General features: G+C 46.5%; 1 protein-coding gene across 1 annotated transcript; it reads left to right on the top strand.

Annotated features, from left to right (window-relative positions):
- On the top strand, nucleotides 1-26042 carry LOC135973475 (fibrous sheath-interacting protein 2-like). The gene is made up of 3 exons (XM_065556810.1): nucleotides 1-3017; nucleotides 18856-19356; nucleotides 25998-26042. Exons 1-3 carry the CDS (start codon nucleotides 105-107, stop codon nucleotides 26040-26042), a joined length of 3459 nt encoding a protein of 1152 aa, XP_065412882.1. The 5' UTR covers nucleotides 1-104.
- Nucleotides 26043-26753: the final 711 nt, after the last annotated feature.

The raw sequence follows: 26753 nt of genomic DNA, 5'->3' as shown, positions 1-26753 counted from the left end.
AAATTGCTGTTACCAAAATTCTGGAAATCATCAAGTGGAAACCTGAAAAAGAAATTAGCCAAAGAGAAATATCTCCATTTAGTGACATCTCCGAAGAAAACATCATGGCAAGTGAGATAACTGGTGCCATATTAGAGCAATGCAGTCAAAGTCAGATGAAAATTACTTCAGAATCGAAGTTTGGAAATCTTCATATGGAAAAACCTGGACGAGCATTTGGAAATAATAAAATTCCTGGTCAGGGTGTTACAATGTCAGAAGGAATGAAAATGTCTGCTAAAAAATTAGAAGTTGACTTAAGAGAAACCTTTCCACCTATCAGTGTTCCTGGCATGGTGATTAATTCAGACGAAAAAACAGAAATGGAAAAGGAAATTCCACGTAATCTTCCAACTATCCAGTGTAACCAGTTCTCTGCACGGGATGCTCCCACTACATCAGAGAGAACCAGAAAGTCTATTTTCTACACCACAGCTCCCAAACCAAGATCTTCTAGACCAGCACTGGAAACAATAAGAACACTTAGCTCCAGGATAACTCTCCCCCCGATTGGAAGACAATTTGCAAGAAAGTCATTCTGTAAAATAGGCATAAAGAAATCTCCCAAAGGGGAAGCAATGCATAGGTCAATGCATGAAGAACATGGTGAGTTTCTGCCATCATGTGAAACTGAGAATCAGGCAATACAATCACAGGATGGTATTAATTCTGCTGTTTTTTTGAAAGAAATGTGTAGTGAACTAATAAGCAAATTAATCACTTCTTCTCAAAACATAGACACCCAGGACAGAAAGACAGCTGACACTGATCCTTCTAATGTGATGACAAATTTAATTGATTCAATGTTAAACGAGTGTTCAAAGTCTCAAGTCAAGGAGCTGCCACTGTTGGAAAGTCCGGGTCCCCCACCACAGGTTAGCACATTGGCTACTAAAATTATTCACTCCAGTTTATGTGACATTTTGAAAGAATGTGATTCTGAGGCCTCAGATTATACAGACATTAAAAGTGACCACAGTGCTTCAGTAGAAACATTAGCTACTTCAATAAGGAGAGAAGTTATTGATTACCAATTTCAGGGACCATTGGCAAAAGCATCATCTTCTACTATATTTAAGCCTCTAGAATCTGGGTTAATTTCTGAAGAGGTTTTACAGAAGGCCAACAAACTCAGCACACAATGCCAGACTTCCACCACACATACTATTAGGATACCACGTGGATTTTTAGAAGATATAATTACCAAACTGTTATCTAAAATTCTCCCTGAACACTCCAACATGTTTTCCTCTGCAGAAAAGGAAAATCAGATTGCAGAATTTGACTTTAATCACATGAAGCTAGTAAGTAAGGTTATGACAGAAATCTCTAAAGATCAGAATTTGATTATTCAGTATGTTAAATGTTTGCATAGAGATGGCGATGCCATTATTCAAACAGTCGTAGAATCCGTGTACAATAAGCTTTTGCCACAGTTTGGATCCCAATTAACAATACAGAAGTGTTTAAAAAGTGGGTGCACAATTCTTTCTGAAGCAATAGCTGGCTTGGTATTAAGAGAGATCTCAAGGAATCAATTGCAGAACTTTTTTTCTGGAGAATTAACACCTCACCAATGTGCTGAAGCGGACAATGTTGTTGAAGATATGCTTAGAGACCTCACCGAACCCTTGGATCACACAAACCCCATAACATCAGATATTAGTGAATTATCTTCTCTCATCATAGAAGAACTTTCAGCTAAACTTTTACATAAACTCTTGTCCATATTTCCCATTTTGGACTTAGATGCACAAAATATTTCTTCAGTGAAGGATGTAACTTCCAAAATAATGAATTCACTGCAAGTGCTCCTTTCAAAAAATCAGATAAAGATTAGTGAAAATATCAATGAACCAGACTCTTTACAAGAAGAAGACAGCAAAGCTACTGGAGATGTTGTCAATTCTGTTTATATGCGCATTTTGAAACAATCTGACTCTGATGTTTCTATTCACAAAGATCTAACAAACAAGAATGATGTTTTAGCTAATAGAATAGCTTCTTTAATGGTAAGTGATACTTCTAAACATGAATTTCAACCCATTTCGGAGGAAGAGCCACCACCCAGTTCACCTTTAATGCTGGAGGCTGTCAATATTATTAAAAAGATTCTTACCAATATAGAGATGCCGAAACATCCCTTGGCATCACATATCCCTGTGTTACCAGTGATGTTTGTGGAAGAAATATTAAGTAGATTCTTGTCTAAAATCTTAAAGTCAACTCACAGCAGAAGCCCAGAAAAAAGAAGTTTATCAAAGACTGAAGTGAATGAAGTTGCTGGGAAGCTGAAACAGTCCATGGAAAAACTAATGTCCAAAAATAAAATCAGTCTTGTAGAAGCAGCAGGTGATATGGCAAATCCAGAACACAATGAGACTCTTAATCAAGTGGCTCATGCTATTTACAATAATGTCCTGCAAAAATCTGGATCTCAGCAAGATTTTTATGATAATGTAACAAGTTCCAGAACAAATTTTCCTCAACAAGTAGCTAGTATAATAATTAACGAAATCTCTAATTGCCATTTAGCACTTGCTTTTAAAGACAATCCACCGATGGTCAGCCAGAGCGCTATAGCACTTGACAGAATTGTTGACAGAGTCCATGCACAAATTTCCCTTCATACAGTGCCTGCACCAGAATGTTCAATCAGAGATGAAAATGCAAATGAGCAACCAACAGAAACCAGGCTACCCATTAAAATAATCCCTTATATTGGAAATAAAGCATTACAAATAGATCCGGACATCGTGTCAGAACATTTAGCAGTTATTTCCATAAAAACAGAGCCTCTTGAGGAGCTGAAAAAAGCATGCTTCGCTTACACTGGACTGAGTATAGCAGACCTGAGAAGAGCATCAGTGGCTGGGAAGAGTCCTGCAGCTGAAACTAGTGGAGCTGAAGAAAAGAGAAAAAGAGAAAGACGTCCCTCTCTGGATGTATCAGGACGGCTGGATGTAAAACCAAAGGAGGTAAGTAAACAGAGTGAGATTGGCAGTCTGGGGGATATGTCTGTGTCAACTTGTAAACTCCATTTTGTTTTGTGAATGCCCAGTGATGAGCTGCCAAAATCTTAACAACCGGTTCCCTCCTCCTCACCCCACAAGGGGGTCGTGGTCCTGCCCCATCCAACCCCCCACGTTCCTTGACGCCCTCCCCCCTGGAGACCTGCCCCATCCACCTCCCTTCCCTGTCCCCTGACTACCCCCTGCCACCCCATCCAACCCTTCCTATCAATCCTGATGGCCCCCCGGGACCCCTGCCCCATCCAACCACCCCTTCTCTGTCCCCTGGAATCCCTGCCCCTGACTGCCCCCCACCGCCCCATCCAACCCCTGCTCCTTCCTGACTGCCCCCCGGGACCCTTGCCCCCATTCAATCCCCCTGTTCCCTCCCCTCTGACCGCCCCGACCCCTATCCACCCACCACCACCCCGAACTCCCCTGGCCTCTATTCAACACCCCCTCCCTGCTCTCTGCCCCCTTACCACGCTGCCTGGAGGTGGCTGGCAGCGCTACAGCCGCGCCGCTCAGCCGGGGCCAGGGCCGGAGCCGCTTGGCTGGGGCCGAGCAGGTCGGCCGGGGCCGTGCCGTGCCTCCCTGGAACACTCCTCGCGCCCCCCGCCCCAGCTCACCTGTGCGAAGCCGCTGCTTGCTTCTCACCCCTCCCAGGCTTCCCGCATGAACAGCTGATTCGTGGGAAGCAGGGGAGGGGGAGGACAAGAGGGGTGGAGCGTTCAGGGGAGGAGGCAGAGGTGAGCTGGGGCTGGGGGCGGGGTGGAGAGCTGCCGGAGCTTTACCGGTTGTTAAATTTAAAAGCCCTTTTAGAACCAGTTGTCCCGCGTGGGACAACCGGTTCTAAAAGGGCTTCTAAATTTAACAACATGGTGGGGGGCAGTCAGGGGCTAGAGTGTGTGAAACGGCTCCAGCTCACCACTGGTGAATGCCATGATTGTAACCTTCTCTGTAACTGTCCCTTTGCATTGTAACTTCCATCTTGGGTTAAGGCATCCTGGGATGTTAACAACCGGTCTATTCTGGGTAGTGGAGGCTCATGCAAAAGGGTTGGGTGTGGCGTTCCCCTCTGTTTTTATCTGGACCAGTGATCTGCTAGGTCACTCGGATCCTTGACTCTGGGAGTCAGCCTTACCCTGCTCTGCTGTGAGAAACCCCACTCCTGAGCTGTTCACGCACAGCCTCTGGCATGTAAGCTGTTCCTTGGATTGTGCAACCAAATGACACTAGCCAACATCTCCGGTCCCAGACACAACCCTAGGAACCTCTGTCTTGCAGTGTCCAGTTATGCCCGCTGGACACTGCAAGCTTACATGACTTCGTCAATTTAACAAAGAAATTTATATGTACCAGGCTTGTTATCCCAAGGGGAGTCTCCGACACGCTTCAAACCAAACGCACTGCTTCAGGTAGATTAACCAACAAATTTATTAACTATGAAAGATAGATTTTAAGGGATTATAAATCAAAGCATAACAAGTCAGATTTGGTCAAATGAAATAAAAGCAAAACGCATTCTAAACTGATCTTAACACTTTCAATGCCCTTACAAACTTAGATGCTTCTCACCACAGGCTGGCTGGTTGCCCTTCAGCCAGGATCTCTCCTTTGATCAGTGCTTCAGTCACTTAGTGGTGATGTCTGTAGATGGAGGTGGAAGAGAGAGGAAGAGCATGGCAAATCTCTCCCTTTTATCATGTTTTTCTTCCCTCTTGGCTTTGCCCCCCCCCCCTTCAGAGTCAGGTGAACATTACCTCATCGCAGTCCCAAACTGACCAACAGAAGGGGAGTAACTCACTGGAGAGTCCAACAGATCCTTTGTTGTTGCCTAGGCCAGTGTCTTTTGTTCCTGTGAGGCTGGGCTGGGTTTGTCCCATATATGCCCTGATGAGGTGTGAACTGGCCCTCTGCTCTTGGAGAATTTTTGCCTGGGCTTGCTTTAAGCCATGAGGACACATTCTCAGCCTCATAACTATATACATGAAATTACAACCTATAACATTATTATAACAACGATTACTATAACATTACTATAACAATGCTCGGTACATCATGAGCCTTCTGAAGACACCCGACATGACAAACTTTGCATTAGATACCACACAATTATATTATAAGGATGAACACGGGGGTGCTGGGTGTCCCCCCGAGGTACAGAATGTCACAGTGGGAACATGTCCTAGAAAGTTAACAATGAGCCCTCAGCCATGATGCCTGTCCCTTGCTGGGACACGGGGCTAGCTGCCAATAGGGCCACTGAATTTGAATGGATTCTTTTCACGGAAATCTGTCTGGGGAGAAGGGGCAGCTGGAATCGCCCCTGCTCAGCACACAGCTGGGAGAACTTCAGTTTCTCCACTTGACCACCTGCCCAAGCATGTCAGAGACTGGTGCTCTCTAAGCCAAAGGGCTTTTTCCATCACCAGAAACAGAAGACCCAGCTGGAGAGAGTGGAGGAAGGAGGGAGCCTGGGTGGTCAGACTGCAGGGTCTCATTCCCAAGAAGAGTGTCAGACCCAGGGTCTGCACCTGGGAATGCACCTGAGAGACCCAGAGCTAAGAATCATGACCAATCACCTGCCAGACCCAGGGGGCTCAGCAGCACATGGGATTCGGCAGTGGGATCCTATCCCAACTGACTAGGATCTGTCCAGAGAGGAGGACTGGAGCAGGTTGTGACATAGGAATTTTCATATTCAGATTGATTAAAAAATTGTTCATCCTAACCTCCCCAGGGCCATGATCTCAAAAGCATTTACACACACACACTTAACTTTAAGCATGTGAATCCCACTGAAGTCAATGGGACTAAGAGCTTAAGAACTTTGCTGCATCAGTAAGGCCCTTCATTTCCAGTTTTTATGGATTTTTATTGAAAAAGTCCTGGGTTTCACAAAAGCCATTATTTGTTTTTTTACTGATTTTCACCCACATTTTGGAAGTGCTGAAACTTCCTGGATTTGGTTCCCTCTCCAGGAGGAGAGATAGTGGCTCATAACCTCTCATTGACTTCAGCAAGACCAATATTTCATCCTATGAGTGTCTCCTTTTCTCCTCTTTCTCATAGCCTTTGCTGTGGCAGCCCCTCGGCCAGCAGAGTAGGTTCTTCAGAAGAGAAAGTGGGACTCTGTTTTCCATTCTAGAGCATCACGTTGGATTGTCTTGGGGTTTCCCATGATTCAGTTAATTTAACATTTAGTTTCTCTCCTGGTCCTCCCTCGTCCAAAGGAGAACTAGTCCCTCTCCCTGGCCAGATCCCCGCTCTTGAGACATGTGCACCCTTGGCACCGTGCGCTCCGAACCACAGAGAAAGTCATACACATTGGAGCTACAGGCCAGCCACCTTGGGCACCCGGACATGGGGCAGAAGGCTATAAAAGAACCTACTGCCCCAGTCGCCCTTATTTCCTTTCTTGCTGCCAGAGCCAACTGGCTCCACAACCAGCTGCTCCTTTGCAGTGTGTTTCTACTTTGCTATTGTTGGTCACATTAGCATTCCATTGGTCTCTAGCTAGTGTTAGAGATTAGCAATACTATCTGAGCTCCCCTGCTCCTACCATGGTGCCCCCATTGCCTGACATCTAGACGTTGTTTCAGTCCCTTCACTTGACTGGTTCTGGAGCAAAGACTAAGGGCATGGCTACACTTGCGAGTTAGAGCGCATTAAAGCAGCCCCATGCACTCCACCCTGGCAAGGCACATAGAGCTCCCGGATTCCGCGGTTACAGCGCTCCTGGTAATCCACCTCGGCGAGTGGAATAAGGTTTGATGCACCTCCGCTGGAGCACCGCGGCACCTGTCAGTTCTCTCTCTACTTCCACAACGCCCTAGTCTGTTAATGAGCTGTGATTGGTCTCCAGAAGTGTGCCCCCACAATGCCTATTCTAGCCACTCTGGTCATCACTTTGAAATCTACTGCCCTGCCCTCAGGTGACCAACAATCAGACCTGCCCTTTAAATTCTCTGGGAATTTTGAAAATACCCTTCCTGTTTGCTCAGCCAGGCATGAAGTGATCTCAGTGAATCTTTCCAGGTAACCATGCCTCCACGCGCCAGGTGATCCCCAGTATGGAGCAAGGGTGAGGTGCTGGACCTCATCAGTGTTTGGGGGGGAGGAAGCTGTCCAGTCCCAGCTGCACTCCAGCCGTAGGAATTATGATACCTTTGGGCAGATATCAAGGGACATGATGGAAAGGGGCCATGACCAGGATGCACTTTAGTGCAGGGTTAAAGTGAAAGAGCTGCAGAATGTCTACCACAAAGCCTGCAGGGCAAACCACCGCTCTGATGTTGCCCCTGTGACCTGCCGTTTCTACAAAGAGCTGGACGCAATACTTGGGGACGACCCCACCTCCACTCCGAGTACCACCATGGACACTTCAGAGCCCAGTTCAACAAGGCAGGAGGAGGAGGAGGAAAGCAGGAGCGAGGGTGCTGAGGAGGAGGAAGACACTCCGGCATCCCTAGATGCATGCAGCCAGGAGCTGTTTTCAAGCCAGGAGGAAGGTACCCAGTTATGGCAACCAGTGTTTGGGGAAGGCCAAACACCAGAGGAAGTGCCCGGTAAGCAGCTTTTATTTTGGGAAGGAAGTTATTCAGTGCGGGCTCTTGGGGCGAAGAGGGTTAGGGCTGCATCCATACCTACATGCAGAATAGGGCATTGATGTGCTCTCTCACATCTCGGTAATCGGCCTCAGTGAGCTCTTCAAAGGTCTCATCCAGAACTTGGGCAATGTGCTTGCGCTGGTTTCTTGGGAGAGCCACTGTGGTCCTTGTCCCAATCAGGGTAACATGTCTGTGACACTGTACCATGAGGGGCGGGAGGACCATTGCTGCACAAAGGCAAGCTGCATATGGGCCAGGGCGGAAGCTGCATTGTAATAAGAGACCCTCCCTTGCTTCCCAGGTCACCCTCAGCAGCAAGATATCTTCCAGGATGAACTGCTGTGGAAAATGTGGGGACAGTGTTGCATATAGAAGGATTAACAGAATTAAGTCAAAGACTAGGGTTTATAATTTTAAAAAGGCTAATTTTAACAAATTAAGAGGACTGGTAAGGGAAGTGGATTGGGCAAACGTATTAATGGATCTAAAGGCAGAAGAAGCCTGGGATTATTTTAAGTTAAAGCTGCATGAGCTGTCGGAGGCCTGTATCCCAAAAAAAGGAAAAAGGTTAGTAAGCAAGAGATTTAGACCGAGCTGGATGAGTGACCGTCTCAAAGGGGCGATTAGGAAAAAACAGAAAGTGTACAAAGAGTGGAAGAGGGGAGGGATCAGTAAGGAAATTTACCTTAGTGAGGTCAGAGCATGTAGGGATAGAGTGAGAAAGGCCAAAAGCCGTGTAGAGTTGGACCTTGCGAGGGGAATTAAAAGCAATAGTAAGAGGTTTTACAGCCATATAAATAGGAAGAAAGCAAAGAAAGAAGAAGTGGGACCGCTGAAGACTATAGCTGGAGAGGAGATTAAGGATAATCTAGGCATGGCACAATATCTAATCGAATATTTTGCATCAGTGTTCAATGAGGCCAATGAAGGGATTAGGAATATTAGCAGCGAGACGGAGGGGGATACAGGAGGGGGGATTACCGTATCCGAGGTAGAAACCAAACTTGAACACCTTAGTGGGACTAAGTTGGGCGGACCGGATGATCTTCATCCGAGAATATTGAAGGAATTGGCGCGAGAAATAGCAGGCCCCTTAGTGATAATTTTTAATGAATCTGTAAACTCGGGGGTTGTTCCGTTAGACTGGAGAATAGCTAATGTGGTTCCTATTTTCAAGAGAGGGAAAAAAAGTGACCCAGGTAACTACAGGCCTGTTAGTTTAACATCTGTAGTGTGCAAGGTCCTGGAGAAAAAATTCTGAAGGAGAAAGTAGTTGAGGGCCTTGAGGTCAATGGCAATTGCGACAAATTACAACATGGTTTTACCAAAGGCAGATCGTGCCAAACCAATCTGATCTCCTTCTTCGAGAAAGTAACAGACTTATTAGATAAGGGAAATGCGGTGGACCTAATATACCTTGATTTCAGTAAAGCGTTTGATACTGTACCACACGAGGAATTATTGGTTAAACTGGAAAAGATGGGGATCGATATGAAAATCCAGAGGTGGATAAGGAACTGGTTAATGGGGAGACTGCAGAGGGTCGTATTGAAGGGTGAAATGTCAGGTTGGAGGGAGGTCACCAGTGGAGTTTCTCAAGGTTCGGTTTTGGGACCCATTTTATTTAATCTATTTATTACTGACCTCGGAACCAATTGTAGGAGTGGGCTGATAAAGTTTGCAGATGACACAAAACTGGGAAGTATTGCCAATTCGGAGGAGGATAGGGATATTCTGCAGGGAGACTTGAATGACCTTGTGAATTGGAGTATCAGAAATAGGATGAAATGTAATAGTGAAAAGTGTAAGGTGATGCATTTAGGGATGACTAACAACAATTTTAGTTACAAGCTGGGGACGCATCGGTTAGAAGTAACGGAGGAGGAGAAAGACCTCGGGGTCCTTGTAGACCGCAGGATGACTATGAGTCGACAACGTGACGTGGGGGTGAAAAAAGCCAATGCGGTCTTGGGATGCATTAGGCGAGGTAATCTAGTAGGGATAAGGAGGTGCTGCTTCCGTTGTACAAGGCGCTGGTGAGACCTCATTTGGAGTACTGTGTGCAGTTCTGGTCTCCCATGTTTAAAAAAGATGAACTCAAACTGGAACGGGTACAGAGAAGGGCCACTAGGATGATCAGAGGAATGGAAAACCTGTCGTATGAAAGGAGACTAGAGGAGCTCGGGTTGTTTAGCCTGACCAAACGAAGGCTGAGGGGGGATATGATTGCTCTCTTCAAATATATCAGAGGGATAAATACCAGGGAGAGAGAGGAATTATTCCAGCTCAGTACTAATGTGGACACGAGAACGAATGGATATAAACTGGCCGTGGGGAAGTTTAGGCTTGAAATTAGACGAAGATTTCTGACCGTCAGAGGGGTGAAATATTGGAACAGCCTTCCGAGGGAAACGGTGGGGGCGAAGGACCTGTCTGGTTTTAAGATTAAGTTAGATAAGTTTATGGAAGGAATGGTTTAAGGGGATAACGTGATTTTAGTCAAAGGAACAGCGTGCCATGGCAGGTAAATAGTATAATGGCTAATGAGGGTGAGGCTGGAGAATCTTGCCTACGTGCTCGGGGTTTTACTGATCGCCATATTTGGCGTCGGGAAGGAATTTTCCTCCAGGGTAGATTGGCAGAAGCCCTGGAGGTTTTTCGCCTTCCTCCGCAGCATGGGGCAGGTATCGCTGGCAGGAGGATTCTCTGCTAATTGAAGTCTCTAAGCCACAGGATTTGGGGACTTCAACAGCAGGGTCAAGGGAAAGGGTAGGGACGGCTTTGTGGCTTGCATCATGCGGGAGGTCAGACCAGATTATCATAATGGTCCCTTCTGACCTTAAAGGGTATGAGTCTATAGGGGCCCCCTGCAGCTGTTGGCTCTCCCCAAGGCACAGACACCCAGAGGACAGTACAGCCGTGAAACAATCACTCGCCCTTGACCCTGTGCTTACTCACAATTTTGGCAGGTTTCAGAATAGCAGCCGTGTTAGTCTGTATCCGCAAAAAGAACAGGAGTACTTGTGGCACCTTAGAGACTAACAAATTTATTAGAGCATAAGCTTTTGTGGGCTACAGCCCACTTCTTTGGATGCATATAGAATGGAACATATATTGAGGAGATATATATACACACATACAGAGACCATGAACACGTGGGAGTTGTCTTACCAACTCTGAGAGGTCAATTAAGTAAGAGAAAAAAAACTTTTGAAGTGATAATCAAGATAGCCCAGTACAGACAGTTTGATAAGAAGTGTGAGAATACTTACAAGGGGTGATAGATTCAATGTTTGTAATGGCTCAGCCATTCCCAGTCCTTATTCAATCCTAAATTGATTGATATGCAAACTAGATACAATTCCAGCTCAGCAGTCTCTCGTTGGAGTCAGTTTTTGAAGTTTTTCTGTTGTAAAATAGACATCTGCATGTAGGTAAGTGTAGCGGTGTCAAGGCTGTATCCCCACTTTGAACTTTAGGGTACAAATGTAGGGGCCTGCATGAAAACTTCTAAGCTTAACTACCAGCTTAGCCCTGGATCGCTGCCACCATTTCCAATGGATTCCCCCCCTAGGAAGCCTTGAAAAACCTTCACCAATTCCCTGCTGAATACAGATCCAAACCCCTTGGATCTAAAACAAGGAGAAATTAACCATTCCCCTCCTTCCTCCCACCAACTCCTGGTGAATCAAGATCCAAACCCCTTGGATCTTAAAACAAGGAAAAATCAATCAGGTTCTTAAAAAGAAGGCTTTTAATTAAAGAAAAAAATAAAAATCATCTCTGTAAAATCAGTATGGAAATTAACCTTACAGGGTAATCAAACTTAAAGAGCTCAGAGGACTCCCCTCTACTCTCAGGTTCAAAGTACAGCAAACAAAGATAAACACTCTAGTAAAAGGTACATTTACAAGTTGAGAAAACAAAGGAAAACTAAGACGCCTTGCCTGGCTATTTACTTACAAGTTTGAAATAGGAGAGACTTGTTTAGAAAGATGTGGAGAACCTGGATTGATGTCTGGTCCCTCTCAGTCCCGAGAGCGAACACACTCCCAAACAAAGAACACAAACAAAAGCCTTCCCCCCCCCCCAAGATTTGAAAGTATCTTGTCCCCTTATTGGTCCTTTAGGTCAGATGCTAGCCAGGTTACCTGAGCTTCTTAACCCTTTACAGGGAAAAGGATTTTGGAGTCTCTGGCCAGGAGGGATTTTATAGTACTGTACACAGGACAGCCGTTACCCTTCCCTTTATAGTTATGACAAGCGGTCAGTAGGTTTCTGGTATAGGGTGGTATAACCCATAACCTCAGCCATGCTGAACACAACGCCATCTACAGCCTCAGAAACAACTCTGACATCATAATCAAAAAGGCTGACAAAGGAGGTGCTGTCGTCATCATGAATAAATTGGAATATGACCAAGAGGCTGCTAGACAGCTCTCTAACACCACATTCTACAGGCCACTATCCTCTGATTCCACTGAGGATTACTTAAAGAAACTATACCATCTGCTAAAAAAACTCCCTGACAAAGCACAGGAACACATCTGTACACAAACATGCCTAGAACCCCGACCAAGGGTATTCTATTTGCTACCCAAGATCCATAAACCTGGAAATCCTGGACGCCCCATCATCTCAGGCATTGGCACCCTAACATCAGGCTTGTCTGGTTATGTGGACTCTCTCCTCAGGCCCTACGCTACCAGCACTCCCAGCTATCTTCGAGACACCACTGACTTCCTGAGGAAACTACAATCCATCGGTGATCTTCCAGAAAACACCATCCTGGCCACTATGGACGTAGAAGCCCTCTACACCTATATTCCACACAAAGATGGACTACAAGCTATCAGGAACAGTATCCCCGATAATGTCACAGCTAACCTGGTGTCTGAACTTTGTGACTTTGTCCTCACCCACAACTATTTCACATTTGGGGACAATATATACCTTCAAGTCAGCAGCACTGCTATGGGTACCCGCATGGCCCCACAGTATGCCAACATTTTTATGGCTGATTTAGAACAACGCTTCCTTAGCTCTCGTCCCCTAACGCCCCTACTCTACTTGTGCTACATTGATGACATCTTCATCATCTGGACCTATGGAAACGAAGCCCTTGAGGAATTCCACCATGATTTCAATAATTTCCATCCCACCATCAACATCAGTCTAGATCAATCCACACAAGCGGCCCATTTCCTGGACACTACTGTGCTAATAAGCGATGGTCACACGAATACCACCCTATACCGGAAACCTACTGACCGCTACACTTACCTACATGCTTCCAGCTTCCATCCAGGACACACCAGATGATCCATTGTCTACAGCCAAGCTCTAAGATATAACCGCATTTGCTCCAATCCCTCAGACAGAGACAAGCACCTACAAGATCTCTATCAAGCATTCTTAAAACTACAATACCCACCTGCTGAAGTGAAAAAACAGATTGACTGAGCCAGACGAGTACCCAGAAGTCACCTCCTACAAGACAGGCCCAACAAAGAAAATAACAGAACACCACTAGCTGTCACCTTCAGCCCCACAACTGAAACCTCTCCAGCGCATCATCAAAGATCTACAACCTATCCTGAAAGATGATCCCTTACTCTCACAGATCTTGGGAGACAGACCTGTCCTCGTTTACAGACAACCCCCCAACCTAAACCAAATACTCACCAGCAACCACACATCACTGAACAAAAACACTGACCCAGGAACCTATCCTTGTAACAAAGCCCGATGCCAAGTCTGTCCACATATCTATTCAAGTGACATCATCATAGGACCTAATCACATCAACCATACCATCAGGGGCTCGTTCACCTGCACATCTACCAATGTGATATGCCATCATGTGCCGGCAATGCCCCTCTGCCATGTACATTGGCCAAACCAGACAGTCTCTATGCAAAAGAATTAATGGACACAAATCTGACATCAGGAATCATAATACTCAAAAAACAGTGGGAGAACACTTTAACCTATCTGGTCATTCAATGACAGACCTGTGGGTGTCTATTTTACAACAGAAAAACTTCAAAAACAGACTCCAGCGAGAGACTGCTGATCTGGAATTGATATGCAAACTAGATACAATCAATTTAGGATTGAATAAGGACTGGGAATGGCTGAGCCATTACAGACATTAAATCTATCTCCCCTTGTAAGTATTCTCACACTTATCAAACTGTCTGTACTGGGCTATCACTTCAAAAGTTTTTTTTCCTCTTACTTAATTGGCCTCTCAGAGTTGGTAAGACAACTCCCACGTGTTCATGGTCTCTGTATGTGCGTATATATATATATATATATCCTCAATATATGTTCCATTCTATATGCATCCAAAGAAGTGGGCCATAGCCCACGAAAGCTTATGCTCTAATAAATTTGTTGGTCTCTAAGGTGCCACAAGTACTCCTGTTCTTTTCACCATTTTGGGGCTCCCATGGGTTATATGCGCTTGCTTATGGATGAGCAAATTATGCTATTGTGTAGACTGTGCTTGCCCTTAAGTATGGGGGAATCATTGCTCTGTCTGGTGTGAACAATGCTGCCTCTGTTAAGTGTTGCATTTTGCTTTTACAGATACAACCTTGAGATCTCAGCTGTCCATGTTATCACCGGCCGAAAGACTGCAAAGAATTAGGAAGAGGCCACATAGAAGCAAAGACGACATGCTGCATGAAGTAATGCAGCAGTCACTTAACGAGAATCTAAAAGCGCAGGAGTGGAGGGAGGGTGAAAGGAGGATCCGCCAGCAGAATGAGGAGCGCCAGCACAAAAGCGCGGAACTCCGGCAGCAAAGCACGGATCAGCTGATAAGCATCATGGAGCGCCAAGCGGAGTCGATCCAGGTGCTCGTAGCCATGCACCCTCGCCCCCCCCTGCAGCCCTTGTCCCAAAACTCTTTCCCTTGTGCCCCCATGTCAACTCCAACCCACTTTCCCCAACATCTGGGTTCTTATCGCCACCAGCTGCCTCCAACACCTGTAGCTTCACCACCCAGCTCTGAAAACTACGACCCTTACCCATTGCACTCAACCCCCATCATCATGCATTATAGCCATCCTGAAGTGCAGCACTCATTGCACAGCACTCCAGACAGGAAGGCTGAGTATGATAACAGGACATACACAAATCTGTGATTGTACCATTCCCCACCCCACCACCTTGCCCTTTCTGTTTCCCAGACAGTTGTGTTTCTTTTCAATAAATGGATTTTTTGGCTTTGAAAACATTCTTTATTATTGCATAAAGATACCTTAGCCCAGGAAAGCAACAGGCACTGCAAGTCAGAGTAGCAAACACAGATTCCTACTAGCATTGGAACCACCGCACTTAACTCCTGTGCAGGGTACCAAACATTACTGGTGGCTTCCAGCCTCAAATTGCTCCCTAACCCTTGCAGCCCTGTGCTGGGCCCCTCTAATAACCTTGCTGTCTGACTGTTCAAATTCAGTCTCCACGTGCTGAACCTCCAAGTTCCATGCCTGAATGAATCTTTCACCCTTCCCTTCACAAATTTTATGGAGGGTACAGCATGCAGATATAACCATGGGGATGCTGTCATCGGCCAGCTCCAGCTTCCCATACAGATAGCACCAGCGGCCCTTTAAACAGGCAAAAGTACACTCCACAGTCATTCTGCACCGGCTCAGCTTGTTGTTGAACCGCTCCTTGCTGCTGTCAAGACTCCCTGTGTAAGGTTTCATGAGCCACGGCATTAAAGGGTAAGCAGGGTCTTCAAGGATCACAATGGGCATTTTGACTTCCCCTATGGTAATCTTCTGGTCTGGGAAAAAAGTCCCAGCTTGCAGTTTCCTGAACAGGCCAGTGTTCCGAAAGATGCATGCATCATGCACCTTTCCAGGCCAGCCTGCGTTATGTCAATGAAATGGCCACGGAGATCCACAAGCGCCTGGAGAACCATAGAGAAATAGCCCTTCTGATTAACGTACTTGGAGGCTAGGTGGGCTGGTGCCAGAATTGGAATATGCATCCCACCTATCGCCCCTCCTCAGTTAGGGAAACCCATTTGTGCAAAGCCAGCCAGAATGTCACACACACATTACCCAGAGTCACGGTTCTTCTCAGCAGGATGCGATTAATGGCCCTGCAAACTTGCATCAACACGATTACAACGGTCGACTTTCCCACTCCAAACTGGTTAGCGACCGATTGGTAGCTGTCTGGAGTTGCCAGCTTCCAGATTGCAATTGCCACCCGCTTCTCCACCATCAGGGCAGCTCTCAATCTCGTGTCCTTGCACTGCAGGGTGGGGGGACTCATCACACAGTCCCATGAAAGTGGCTTTTCTCATCCGAAAGTTCTGTAGCCACTGCTAGTCATCCCAGACTTGCATGACGATGTGATCCCACCACTCAGTGCTCCTTTCCTGAGCCCAAAAGCGGTATTCCATTGTGGTGAGTATGTCCATGAATGCCACAAGCAATCTTGTGTCGTATGGGTTACTCGAGTCAATATCATCATCAGAGTCCTCACTGTCAGTTTGGATCTTAAGGAGTAACTCAACTGCCAAACGTGACGTGCTGGTGAGACTCGTCAGCATATTCCTCGGCAGTTCGGGCTCCATTCCTGCTGACCGAAAGGGAAGACAGAGCGCACAGTACAAAAAACGTTGAAAGACGGTGCCAAATGTGGATGGAAGCACAGGGATTGCTGGGATGTGAAGCGATGCAACACGGGCGTTGGGACAGGACCCAGAATGCCCTGCACCCCCCCAACCCCTTCCCACAAGCCACAGTGCCAGAATGGGAAGAAGTTGGGATAGCTGTCCATAATGCACTGCTCCCAATGCTGCTGCAAATGCCGCAAATGTGGCCACACCAGTGCGCTTGCAGCTGTCAGTGTGGACGGACTGCAACGCTTTCCCTACTGCGCTCTCTGAAGGCTGGTTTAACTCAAAGCGTGCTACATCTGCAAGTGTAGCCATGCCCTAAATAGATCAGTAATTTCAAGACTGAGCTTGATACATTTATGGAGGGGATGGTGTGATGGGACTGCAGGTAGCCGATCTGCAACTGCTAGCAGCAAATATCTCCAATGCCTGGTGATGGGACACTAGATGGGGAGGGCTCTGAATTACTAGAGCGAATTCTTTCCAGGTGCCTACCTACTGGGTCTTGCCCACATGCTCTTGGTCTAACTGATCGCCATATTTGGGGAAGGAATTTTCCTCCAGCAGAGACTGGTAGAGACTGTGGGGTTTTTTTGCCTTTATCTGTAGCATAGAGCACGGGTCACTTGAAACTATTATAAATCATGGATTCCCTGTTACTTGAAGTCTTTAAACCATCATTTGATAACTTCAGTAACTCAGCCAGAAGTTCGGGGTCTATTTCAGGAGTGGGTGGGTGAAGTTTTGTGGCCTGCGATGAGCAGGAGGTCAGGCTAGATGATCATGCTGGTCCCTTCTGGCCTTAAAGTCCATGACAAATGCACCCAAAATAGCAAGCACACATACATTTGATTTTTTACATATTGTGGCAAATTGCCAGCACTACTGTCAAGGCTGCTTCCCCACTCTGAACTTTAGGGTACAAATGTGGGGGCCTGCATGAAAATTCTAAGCTTAACTACCAGCTTAGATCTGGTCCGCTGCCACCACTCCCAAAGTGCTAATTCCCTTCCCTGGGTAGCCTTGAGAGACTCTTCACCAATTCCCTGGTGAATACAGATCCAAACCCCTTGGATCTTAAAACAAAGAGAAATTAACCATCCCTTCTCTCACCAACTCCTGGTGGATCAAGATCCAACCCCCTTGGGTCTAAAACAAGGAAAAATCAATCAGGTTCTTAAAAAGAAGGCTTATAATTAAAGAAAAAGGTAAAAATCATCTCTGTAAAATCAGGATGGGAAATAACTTTACAGGGTAATCAAACTTAAAGAGCCCAGAGGACCCCCCTCTAGCCTTAGGTTCAAAGTTACAGCAAACAGAGGTAAACACCCTAGTAAAAGGTACATTTACAAGTTGAGAAAACAAAGATAAAAACTAACACGCCTTGTCTGGCTGTTTATTTACAAGTTTGAAATATGAGAGACTTGTTCAGAAAGATTTGGAGAGCCTGGATTGATGTCTGGTCCCTCTTAGTCCCAAGAGCGAACAACCCCAAACAAAGAACACAAACAAAAGCCTTCTCCCCCAAGATTTGAAAGTATCATGTCCCCTTATTGGTCCTTTGGGTCAGGTGTCCGCCAGGTTACCTGAGCTTCTTAACTCTTTACAGGTAAAAGGATTTTGGAGTCTCTGGCCAGGAGGGATTTTATAGTATTGTACACAGGAGGGCTGTTATCCTTCCCTTTATAGTTATGACAACTACTATGATGGGTCCCGCGCTTTCTCTTCTTGTGGGGGTGTTCAGGGCACTATTTCTCATCCCTGATCTGGGGTATTAACTGTCCCACTAGTATCCCAGATACTACTCCCAGAGGCCCACCCTCTACTCCGGGTCCCAGCCCAGGGGCCCTAGGGATAGCAGTAAACCACTTGAACGAGCGATTCCTTCCCCTGAGCTACTTCCCTCTCCGGCCCTTCAGCTTGGGGGTTTCCTGCCCTCTCTCTGCTTGGGCAAGGTTTCTCTCAACCCCTTGTGCCTGTGGAGTCCCTCTGCTCTGTACAAGCTGGGTTTCCCTTTACCTAGAGTCTTGGTCTTCTGGCCCACCACAGCACTTTTCCAAACTCTCCTCTGCTTCCCTCCAAACTGCTCTCTGCTCAAACACTAAAACCACTCTGCTTCAACTTCTCCAACTGTCTGATTGAAGCAGGGGGGGGTTTATCAGGTGACTGGCTTCAGGTGCTCTAATTGGCTTAATTGGCTTCAGGTGGTCTAATTAATCTGTAGTAGCCTCTCTTCCCTCTACAGGGAATAAGGCTATCATCCTGGGGCTTACATATCTCCCATCTATCACTCTCCTGCTGCCCTCTGGCCATGCTATATCACAATATTTTTCATATTCCCATGGGGTTTTTTTTAGCTAATATTTTTAATAGAAAAAATCAGGATTTTTCTGAGGTCTCAACTGAAGTGAAAAAAATGTATCCAAATGCAAGTCTAAAAGCACCTCCATTTATTTCCTCTCTAACTAGTGAACAGTAGAAAAAAATCATAAGAAAACTGACTCTGAAATTAAGCTCTCTTCAAAAGCTCTCTCTTCAATTTCAGCCTGTCAGCAGAAATTCATTCTGGGACATGTTTAAACCTGACATAGCTAAAGTGGAGCTTTTAAAAGATGTAGAGAACCAGCAGGATCTTATCATGCGACTAGTAACCCATGATATTGAGGCAAAGGTGAAGCAGCGAGAGGAGGAGGAAGAGGCAGCTTTTGAACAAATTTTAAAAGTAGAATCCTCTTTGATTTTTGAGAACCAATCACCCCCAGACACAGCAGGGAGAGAGGACATGGCGTCCGCTCGTCCATTGGAGAAGCAGCGATATGAGAGTGAAGCCTCATTGCCAGAAGTCAGGCCAAGCACTAGCAGCCAGAAGAAATTTCTGTCTTTGAGCAAGTGTTGCCAAGCCTTGTCAAACTCGATTCCTGATGATATTGAAGATATCGTCAGAGAAATAAAAGATGACCAGAATAATCTGAGCCTTCTCCCTTCGGCTAGTACACAGGATAATTTAATTGCCGCCCCATCAACTGGGAAAGAGGCTCAATACAAGGTAAGTGGAGTATGTGAAACTTGTACTAGTTCCCCTGATGACACTTGGTCAAGTCCTACCCCTATAGAAGTCAATGATAAAACTCCCACTGATGTCACTGAGCGCAGGACTGTTGCCCCATAATGTGACGAGCAGCTCACCCTCGCAGTCTGGAAATGTTCATACAAAGGGCTGTCGATAGTTAACAGGGGAGTGGAGCAGAGATCAGAGCTATATCATATTTAAGATCCCCCTTAATGATCAGAAAAAGGAGTCCCTATGTAATTAAATTTTCAGTCAATATCAACCAGCAAATATACCTGAACATATGAAGAGGGCGGTGAGATCCAGGAAGGGACTTAGGCGGTGCAATGCGGAGTGTCATGGTGCCTGACTTTTAGGTGCCTAGAAAAATCACAGGTGCAGTCCACAAAGTTGAGTGAGGCACCTAAGCTCCATCTACTCTGAATGGGGGAAAATAGGCACCTAAGAATACACTCCACAGGAGCCAGGAGGAGATGGAGCCCACCTTGTAACTTTTAGCCCAGTTGTTAGAGCACGCACTTGGGGTGTGGCAGTCCCAGGCTAACTTCCCTCTTTCTGCCAGCGAGGCAGATAAGATTTCAACAGGGGCCTCCCACCTCTCAGGAGAATACTCCCCCAATCAACCCTTGCTCCAATTGCGCTCATTATTTAGCCACCATGGAACAGCCTCAAGAGGATTTACTGAAGGAGCCCCTCACCCCCAGAATATGCCATAGCTCAGAGAACTGTCCTCTCAGGATCCCTGATCAAAGCCTCTCTCCCCCTCTGGAAGAGGGAAGTGAACCTGACTCTCCTACATCCCAGGTGAGTGCTCTAATCACCGGGCTATAAGGTGTGTGCTATCTCCTACCAGCATCCAAACGGGCCCTGATCCAGGAGACAGCCTCCGAGCACACCTACCAGACTGGGCCCCGCATGCGACGTAGGCAGCCCAACGCTTGTCTTCCCCTGGGCTTAGGCACAAGACAAGCATGTGGACCCCTTATGGGAAGCAGCAGCATGAATGCCCAGAGGTAGAAACACTGGCTCAAAGGGAATTTTCACCCTGAACATTTAGGCACCAAGTGAGTTAAGCCAGCTACAGGGTTTGGTGGGAGTTGTGTGAGGAGCCAAAACTGGGACTCAGGTGCCTAAACCCAAGATTAATGCACTTAAGTCTGGGGTTTAGCCACCTAAGTACTTTTGTAGATGCCACCCTGTACATCTTACTACACAGTGGAAACATAAAGGGCTTGTGTAGCTCATCTGGACTCCTACCTGTCCTCTCATTCTGCATGGCGTCTCCCACCTTTTGTCTGAGCCACGCTTTATTATGAGTCCTCTAGGTTAAATTTATTTTTAATGTAGGTTATTTTCTAGCTCTGGATTAGAGCTCCACAGGTGTCCACCTCCCTCATTGCCATATTACTTTGTTGTTATATTATTTTAACCTGAATAGCCAGTGAAAAAAATTAATCTCCCTAATGTATAAATGCTACTAACGAGGAGAGGTGTTCTGAATACCACTGAGGTCACAGAAATATATGCATCACTGCTTTTGTACCTGCCCAACAATGAGATTCCTTCATTACCCTTGAGTTTTCTCTCTGGGGCAGGAGCATTCAGGTGAGGTGACCATGAATGTAACAAAAGGGGACCAAGAGAGGCAAGGAATAGAAGTAGGGCAAAGATGAGTGAGCCAAGGAGCTGAAATGTTGCCTGAAATAATTGTAATTATTCTTCAGAGTGTGAAAGACACAATATTAACTCACGGTCCCCTCCCTGACTTGGAACAGAGAGTCCTTGGCTCAGCCTCGAGCACAGATGTGTCTGCTCTAAACAAGGACAGCAAACTTTTAAGGTAACTGCTTCTGTGGTGGAAACAAGAGACAGCCTGTGTTTGAGTGCAGGTGTGATGGGGCATTGGCCCCACATTAGTCTCGAAGGGGTTAATAGAGCCCTAGGGAGGCTGTGCAAGAGGCAGCCAATTAGAGAGGGGCTGAGAGGAGCAACCATTCCGGGCCAGGCAAACCCATTTAAGAAGAGCTGCAAGGAAGAGCACTGTCAGTTACTCCCTGGAGTTCAAGGAAGGAGGACTGGCTGCCTTGCAGATGGAGGGAAGCCAGCACAGACAAAGCAATGCTGCTAGCAGGGACCAGGGGAGCTAGGGAAGAGCTTCTGGCTGGTGGCTGGGAGTTGCAGGCTGAGGGTCTGGGGCAAGGGCAAACAGGGTACTGGGGCTGCCGAGAAGTGGCTAGACAATTGGCTGCAGTCCCCACTGAGGAAGTGGTGGAACAGTTGGACTATAGCACTTGCCCCTGGAAGGGGGGAACCCAGATCGTGACATGGCCGGAGGGCTGTGTCATGAAGAGGATGCTGCGATCCTTGGAGTGAGGTGGGTCTGGGAGCAGAATTGAGGGTGGGTGACTCACCAACAGGAGTGGGCCTATCAACCTGCAGAGCTAATCCCAAAGATGACCAGCAGGAGTCTCCAGAGGTACCAGGCAGAGCTCAGTCCAGGGCCGGTGCAAGGAAGTTTTGCGCCCTAGGAAAAACTTCCACCTTGTGCCCCCCACCCCCCAAGCCCTGCGGCAGCTCCACGCCCCCACGCCTTGAGGCGCCCCCCCCGTGGCATTTCCCCCCCCCCCCCCCCCCGCAGCAGCTCCCCGTCTTGGGGAGCTGTGCAGTAGCTCCCCACCCCAGCTCACCTCTGCTCTGCCTCCTCCCTGAGCATGCTGCCCCCGCTCTAATTCTCCTCCCCTCCCAGGCTTGTGGTGCCAAACAGCTGATTGGCGCTGCAAGCCTGGGAGGGGGGAGAAGTGGAGCGGCGATCGCATGCTTGGGGAGGGGGCATAGGAACGCTGTAAAAAAAAATTGGGGGCACCGCTTTTTGGTGCCCCCAAATCTTGGCGCCCTAGGCAACCGCCTAGTTTGCCTAAATGGTTGCACTGGTCCTGACTCAGTCTAGATTTTATGGGGGCTCTATGGGAGATAACACAGGCCTCCACCCAACTCTTCCCTCTCTCATGACCAGAGCCCTGTGTCCTCCACAGCTCAGTGGGACCAAACTCCACAGTTGCATGGCAGCGTTAATTTATTCTGTCACAGGAAATATCCCCAGCTCCCCACACATTCTCAGCTGGAAATACTCACTGACATCAAGTTTGTAGGTGATCACTTTAGAGGCTCATTTTCTTGGCTATGTTCTCCAGGTTCCCTTGCCTCACTTCCCTGAGCAGCGTTGGGCAGGATGGCCAAGGGAGGCTGAAGCAGTCTGCATTGTAGGGTGCACCTTGCACCCACATCAGTCTAGTAGATGCTGCAGGCTGCAACATGGTCCATTCCCGTGAGGCACTGAGCTTCCTCAACTCCGCTGGCTCAGGGGAAAGGGGCAGGCTCGGCCCCTCTCAGGAGATGCACCATATTGCAGGATCGAGCCCTTTATGCTGAAGGATGCAGGGGACTAGATTACACCACCAGTTGCCAGACTGTGCCCCTTTGCAGCTGTGCTCTCCTATCTGTGGCACTGCTGTAGCCCAGCCTAGCATTCTATTGAACATTATGAGCCAGATCCTGGGTCCGGTCCAACTGCCCACAGCATTAAATGGAAGGGGAGGGAATAAAAGTTGACCATGAACTCTTCTAATCTGGAGGCTGCTATGTGCAAGACCAGTCCCCAGTATATGTTAGATCAGCCTGGGGACTGCTGCTAAAAGCCACAAGGAGCCCAAAACCTTAGCTAGAGATCGGTACAGCATAGGGGCTCTGCCCCCTGGCCCTGGGGTGTTTGCTCCTGGGGCTGGTTTCACCAGGTGTATATCCAGAATCTACCAGTCGCACTACCCAAACCAGCTGCACCGTGCTGGCCAGTCCTGCCCTGTATATGGAATATTGCCCTGCTGCTGGGCTGGGGAAAGAGGTTCCCAGTGCTCTCTCCCTTCATAGCACTTCCAAGCAGCAAAGGGCAGGATTTTGCCCTAAAGGTGAGACCCAAAACAGTTATGAGAATGAAGATCCTGGGCATATATAGGAAACAGGGTTAAATTTAGAAGCATTGACTTAAGATGGAGAAGAATTGGGCTCTAAATAAAAGTCAAATTACGTTTAAAAACTCAAGCCTTTGTTTTTTAAAGGCAATATGGGGTTTTTTCCTATTCACATTACTCCAATTCTGATTTGAATGCTACGTGTAGAGATGAAGTATGAGAAGTTTTTACCATTTCTGATGAGGAAGTGAATTAGTTCAGTGTTTCTCAACCTTTCCAGACTACTGTACCCCTTTCAGGAGTCTGATTTGTCTTGCAAACCCCCAAGTTTCACCTCACTTAAAAACTTCTTGCTTACAAAAACAGACACAAAAATACAAACGTGTCACAGCTCACTGTTACTGAAAAATTGCTGACTTTCTCATTTTTACCATATGATTATAATATAAATCAATTGGAATATAAATATTTTACTTGCATTTCAGTGTATAGTATATAGAGCAGTCTAAACAAGTCATTGTCTGTATGAAATGTTAGTTTGTACTGACTTTGCCAGTCCTTTTTACATAGCCTGTTGTAAAACTAGTCAAATATCTAGAGGAGTTGATGTACCCCCTGGAAGACCACTGCGTACCCCTAGTTAAGAACGAATGAATTAGTTCATGTGCCTGACGCTGCAGTAAGTTGTCACTGAAGTCAACAATAAGGGGGTGATTTTCAAAAGTGCCCAAGTGATTTAGTATCAGGGGGTAGCCGTGTTAGTCTGTATCTACAAAAACAACAAGGAGTCTGGTGGCACCTTAAAGACTAACAGATTTATTTGGGCATAAGCTTTCGTGGGTAAAAACCTCACTTCTTCAAATGCAGAGAGTGAAAGTTACAGATGCAGGCATTATATACTGATACGTGGAGAGCAGGGAGTTACTTCGCAAGTGGAGAACCAGTGTTGACCGGGCCAATTCAATCAGGGTGGATGTAGTCCACTCCCAATAATGGATGAGGAGGTGTCAATTCCAGCAGAGGAAAAACTGCTTCTGTAATGAGCCAGCCACTCCCAGTCCCTATTCAAGCCCAGATTAATGGTGTTAAATTTGCAAATGAATTTTAGTTCTGCTGTTTCTCTTTGAAGTCTGTTTCTGAAGTTTTTTTGTTCAATGATAGTGACTTTTAAATCTGTAATAGAATGACCAGGGAGATTGAAGTGTTCACTTACTGGCTTATGTATGTTACCATTCCTGATGTCCGATTTGTGTCCATTTATTCTTTTGCGGAGGGACTGTCCGGTTTGGCCAATGTACATGGCAGAGGGGCATTGCTGGCACATGATGGCATATATAACATTAGTGGATGTGCAGGTGAATGAGCCCTTGATGGTGTGGCTGATGTGGTTGGATCCTCTGATGGTGTCACCAGAGTAGATATGGGGACAGAGTAGGCAACGAGGTTTGCTACAGGGATTGGTTCCTGGGTTGTTGTTTCTGTGGTGTGGTGTGTAGTTGCTGGTGAGTATTTGCTTCAGGTTGGGGGGGTTGTGTGTAAGCGAGGACTGGCTTCATCAGAGATACTATTCTTGACAGCTTGTAGTCCATCCTCATGTGGAATATTGGTGTAAAGAGCTTCTACATCCATGGTGGCCAGGATAGTGTTTTCAGGAAGACCACAGATGGATTGTAGTTTCCTCAGGAAATCGGTGGTGTCTAAAAAAAATTGCTGGGAGTGCTGGAAGCGTAGGGTCTGAAGAGAGAGAGTCCAAATAGCCAGATAATCCTGCTGTAAGAGTGCCAATGCCTGAGATGATGGGGCGTCCAGGGTTTCCGGGTTTATGGATCTTGGGTAGCAGATAGAATACCCCTCGTTGCCTACTCTATCCCCATATCTACTCTGGCGACACCATCAGAGGACCCAACCATATCAGCCACACCATCAAAGGCTCATTCACCTGCACATCCACTAATGTTATATATGCCATCATGTGCCAGCAATGCCCCTCTGCCATGTACATTGGCCAAATCGGACAGTCCCTCCGCAAAAGAATAAATGGACACAAATCGGACATCAGGAATGGTAACATACATAAGCCAGTAAGTGAACACTTCAATCTCCCTGGTCATTCTATTACAGATTTAAAAGTCACTATCATTGTACAAAAAAACTTCAGAAACAGACTTCAAAGAGAAACAGCAGAACTAAAATTCATTTGCAAATTTAATACCATTAATCTGGGCTTGAATAGGGACTGGGAGTGGCTGGCTCATTACAGAAGCAGCTTTTCCTCTGCTGGAATTGACACCTCCTCATCCATTATTGGGAGTGGACTACATCCACCCTGATTGAATTGGCCCTGTCAACACTGGTTCTCCACTTGCGAAGTAACTCCCTGCTCTCCATGTGTCAGTATATAATGCCTGCATCTGTAACTTTCACTCTCTGCATCTGAAGAAGTGAGGTTTTTACCCACGAAAGCTTATGCCCAAATAAATCTGTTAGTCTTTAAGGTGCCACTAGACTCCTTTTTGTTTAAGTGATTTAGGAACACAGGTTCCATTGAAAAGCTCCTAAGTCAAAGTCCAGGTGACTTTTAATGGGACATGTGCTCCTAGATCACATGGATGCCTTGAAAATCCTACTCAACTATACCTATGTGTCATGTAGGTCATTTCAACCTTCAAGCTGAAAGTGTTCAACACGGGCGGGTAAGCAACACTGTGAGCTCTATTTCCCTGTGGGGAGAACTATAGCACAAAGTCATTTGCTCAAGGTCACAGCAGGTCAGTGGTAAAGCCGAGAACAGAACCCAAGAGCCCTGATCCCCCGTCCACGTTGCCTCCCAGTGGCCCCGCACAGGGAAGTCAGGGTGGCACGACTGGATACAAAGTCTGTAAAGTTCTTGGGAGGATTATTTGTTAGGCACTGACAAGGCTCTTGGCACTGGGCAGAGTACAAAGTAGAGACACATCTGGTCCCGCGCAGCTAACAATCAAAACAAGATTTGCACATTGAACACAGTTATAAAAGCTACGCTTTAGTGCTCGTTATTGTGAGTGTTAATAATCCGAATCAGTGCTTCCTTTTGTTTTTAGTGAGAGTGCTGAAGAAATATCCTCTGTTCCTGTGGCACAGGACAAAGGTAAATGTTTGTTTGGTATTTTAACTTTTTTGAGGGTTTGATGTTTTTTCCTTCCTTTATCTCAATGATTTTATCAGTAAAAAGCTTCCCACTAAAAGATGATACTCAAGAGGCTGGACAAGCCTAGGGGGGAGGGATTCCCCCAAAGAACTGACTCACTGCAAAAAGAAAAGTCAGGCTTTAAAGGGGCTCATTAGGCCTTCGATCTAGTTTTCCTTTTCTGTTTGCAGTTCCCTGTACAGATTTGCACAGAATGTTGTCTCTGGGGCAGACCAGCTACA

The sequence above is a fragment of the Chrysemys picta genome, chromosome 9 (assembly GCF_011386835.1).
Source record: "Chrysemys picta bellii isolate R12L10 chromosome 9, ASM1138683v2, whole genome shotgun sequence".
NCBI classification, from domain to species: Eukaryota; Metazoa; Chordata; order Testudines; family Emydidae; genus Chrysemys; species Chrysemys picta.
Note: the sequence above shows the minus strand (reverse complement) of the source record. Positions and strands in the feature narration are given on the sequence as shown.

Bases quoted from the DNA above. Each gene is read 5' to 3' on its own strand.
- LOC135973475 (XM_065556810.1), top strand. From the start codon at position 105: ATGGCAAGTGAGATAACTGGTGCCATATTAGAGCAATGCAGTCAAAGT. The intron at 3,018-18,855 runs GTAAGTAAACAG...CTTCAATTTCAG, and splicing joins TGGATGTAAAACCAAAGGAG to CCTGTCAGCAGAAATTCATT. The intron at 19,357-25,997 runs GTAAGTGGAGTA...TGTGTCATGTAG, and splicing joins GGAAAGAGGCTCAATACAAG to GTCATTTCAACCTTCAAGCT.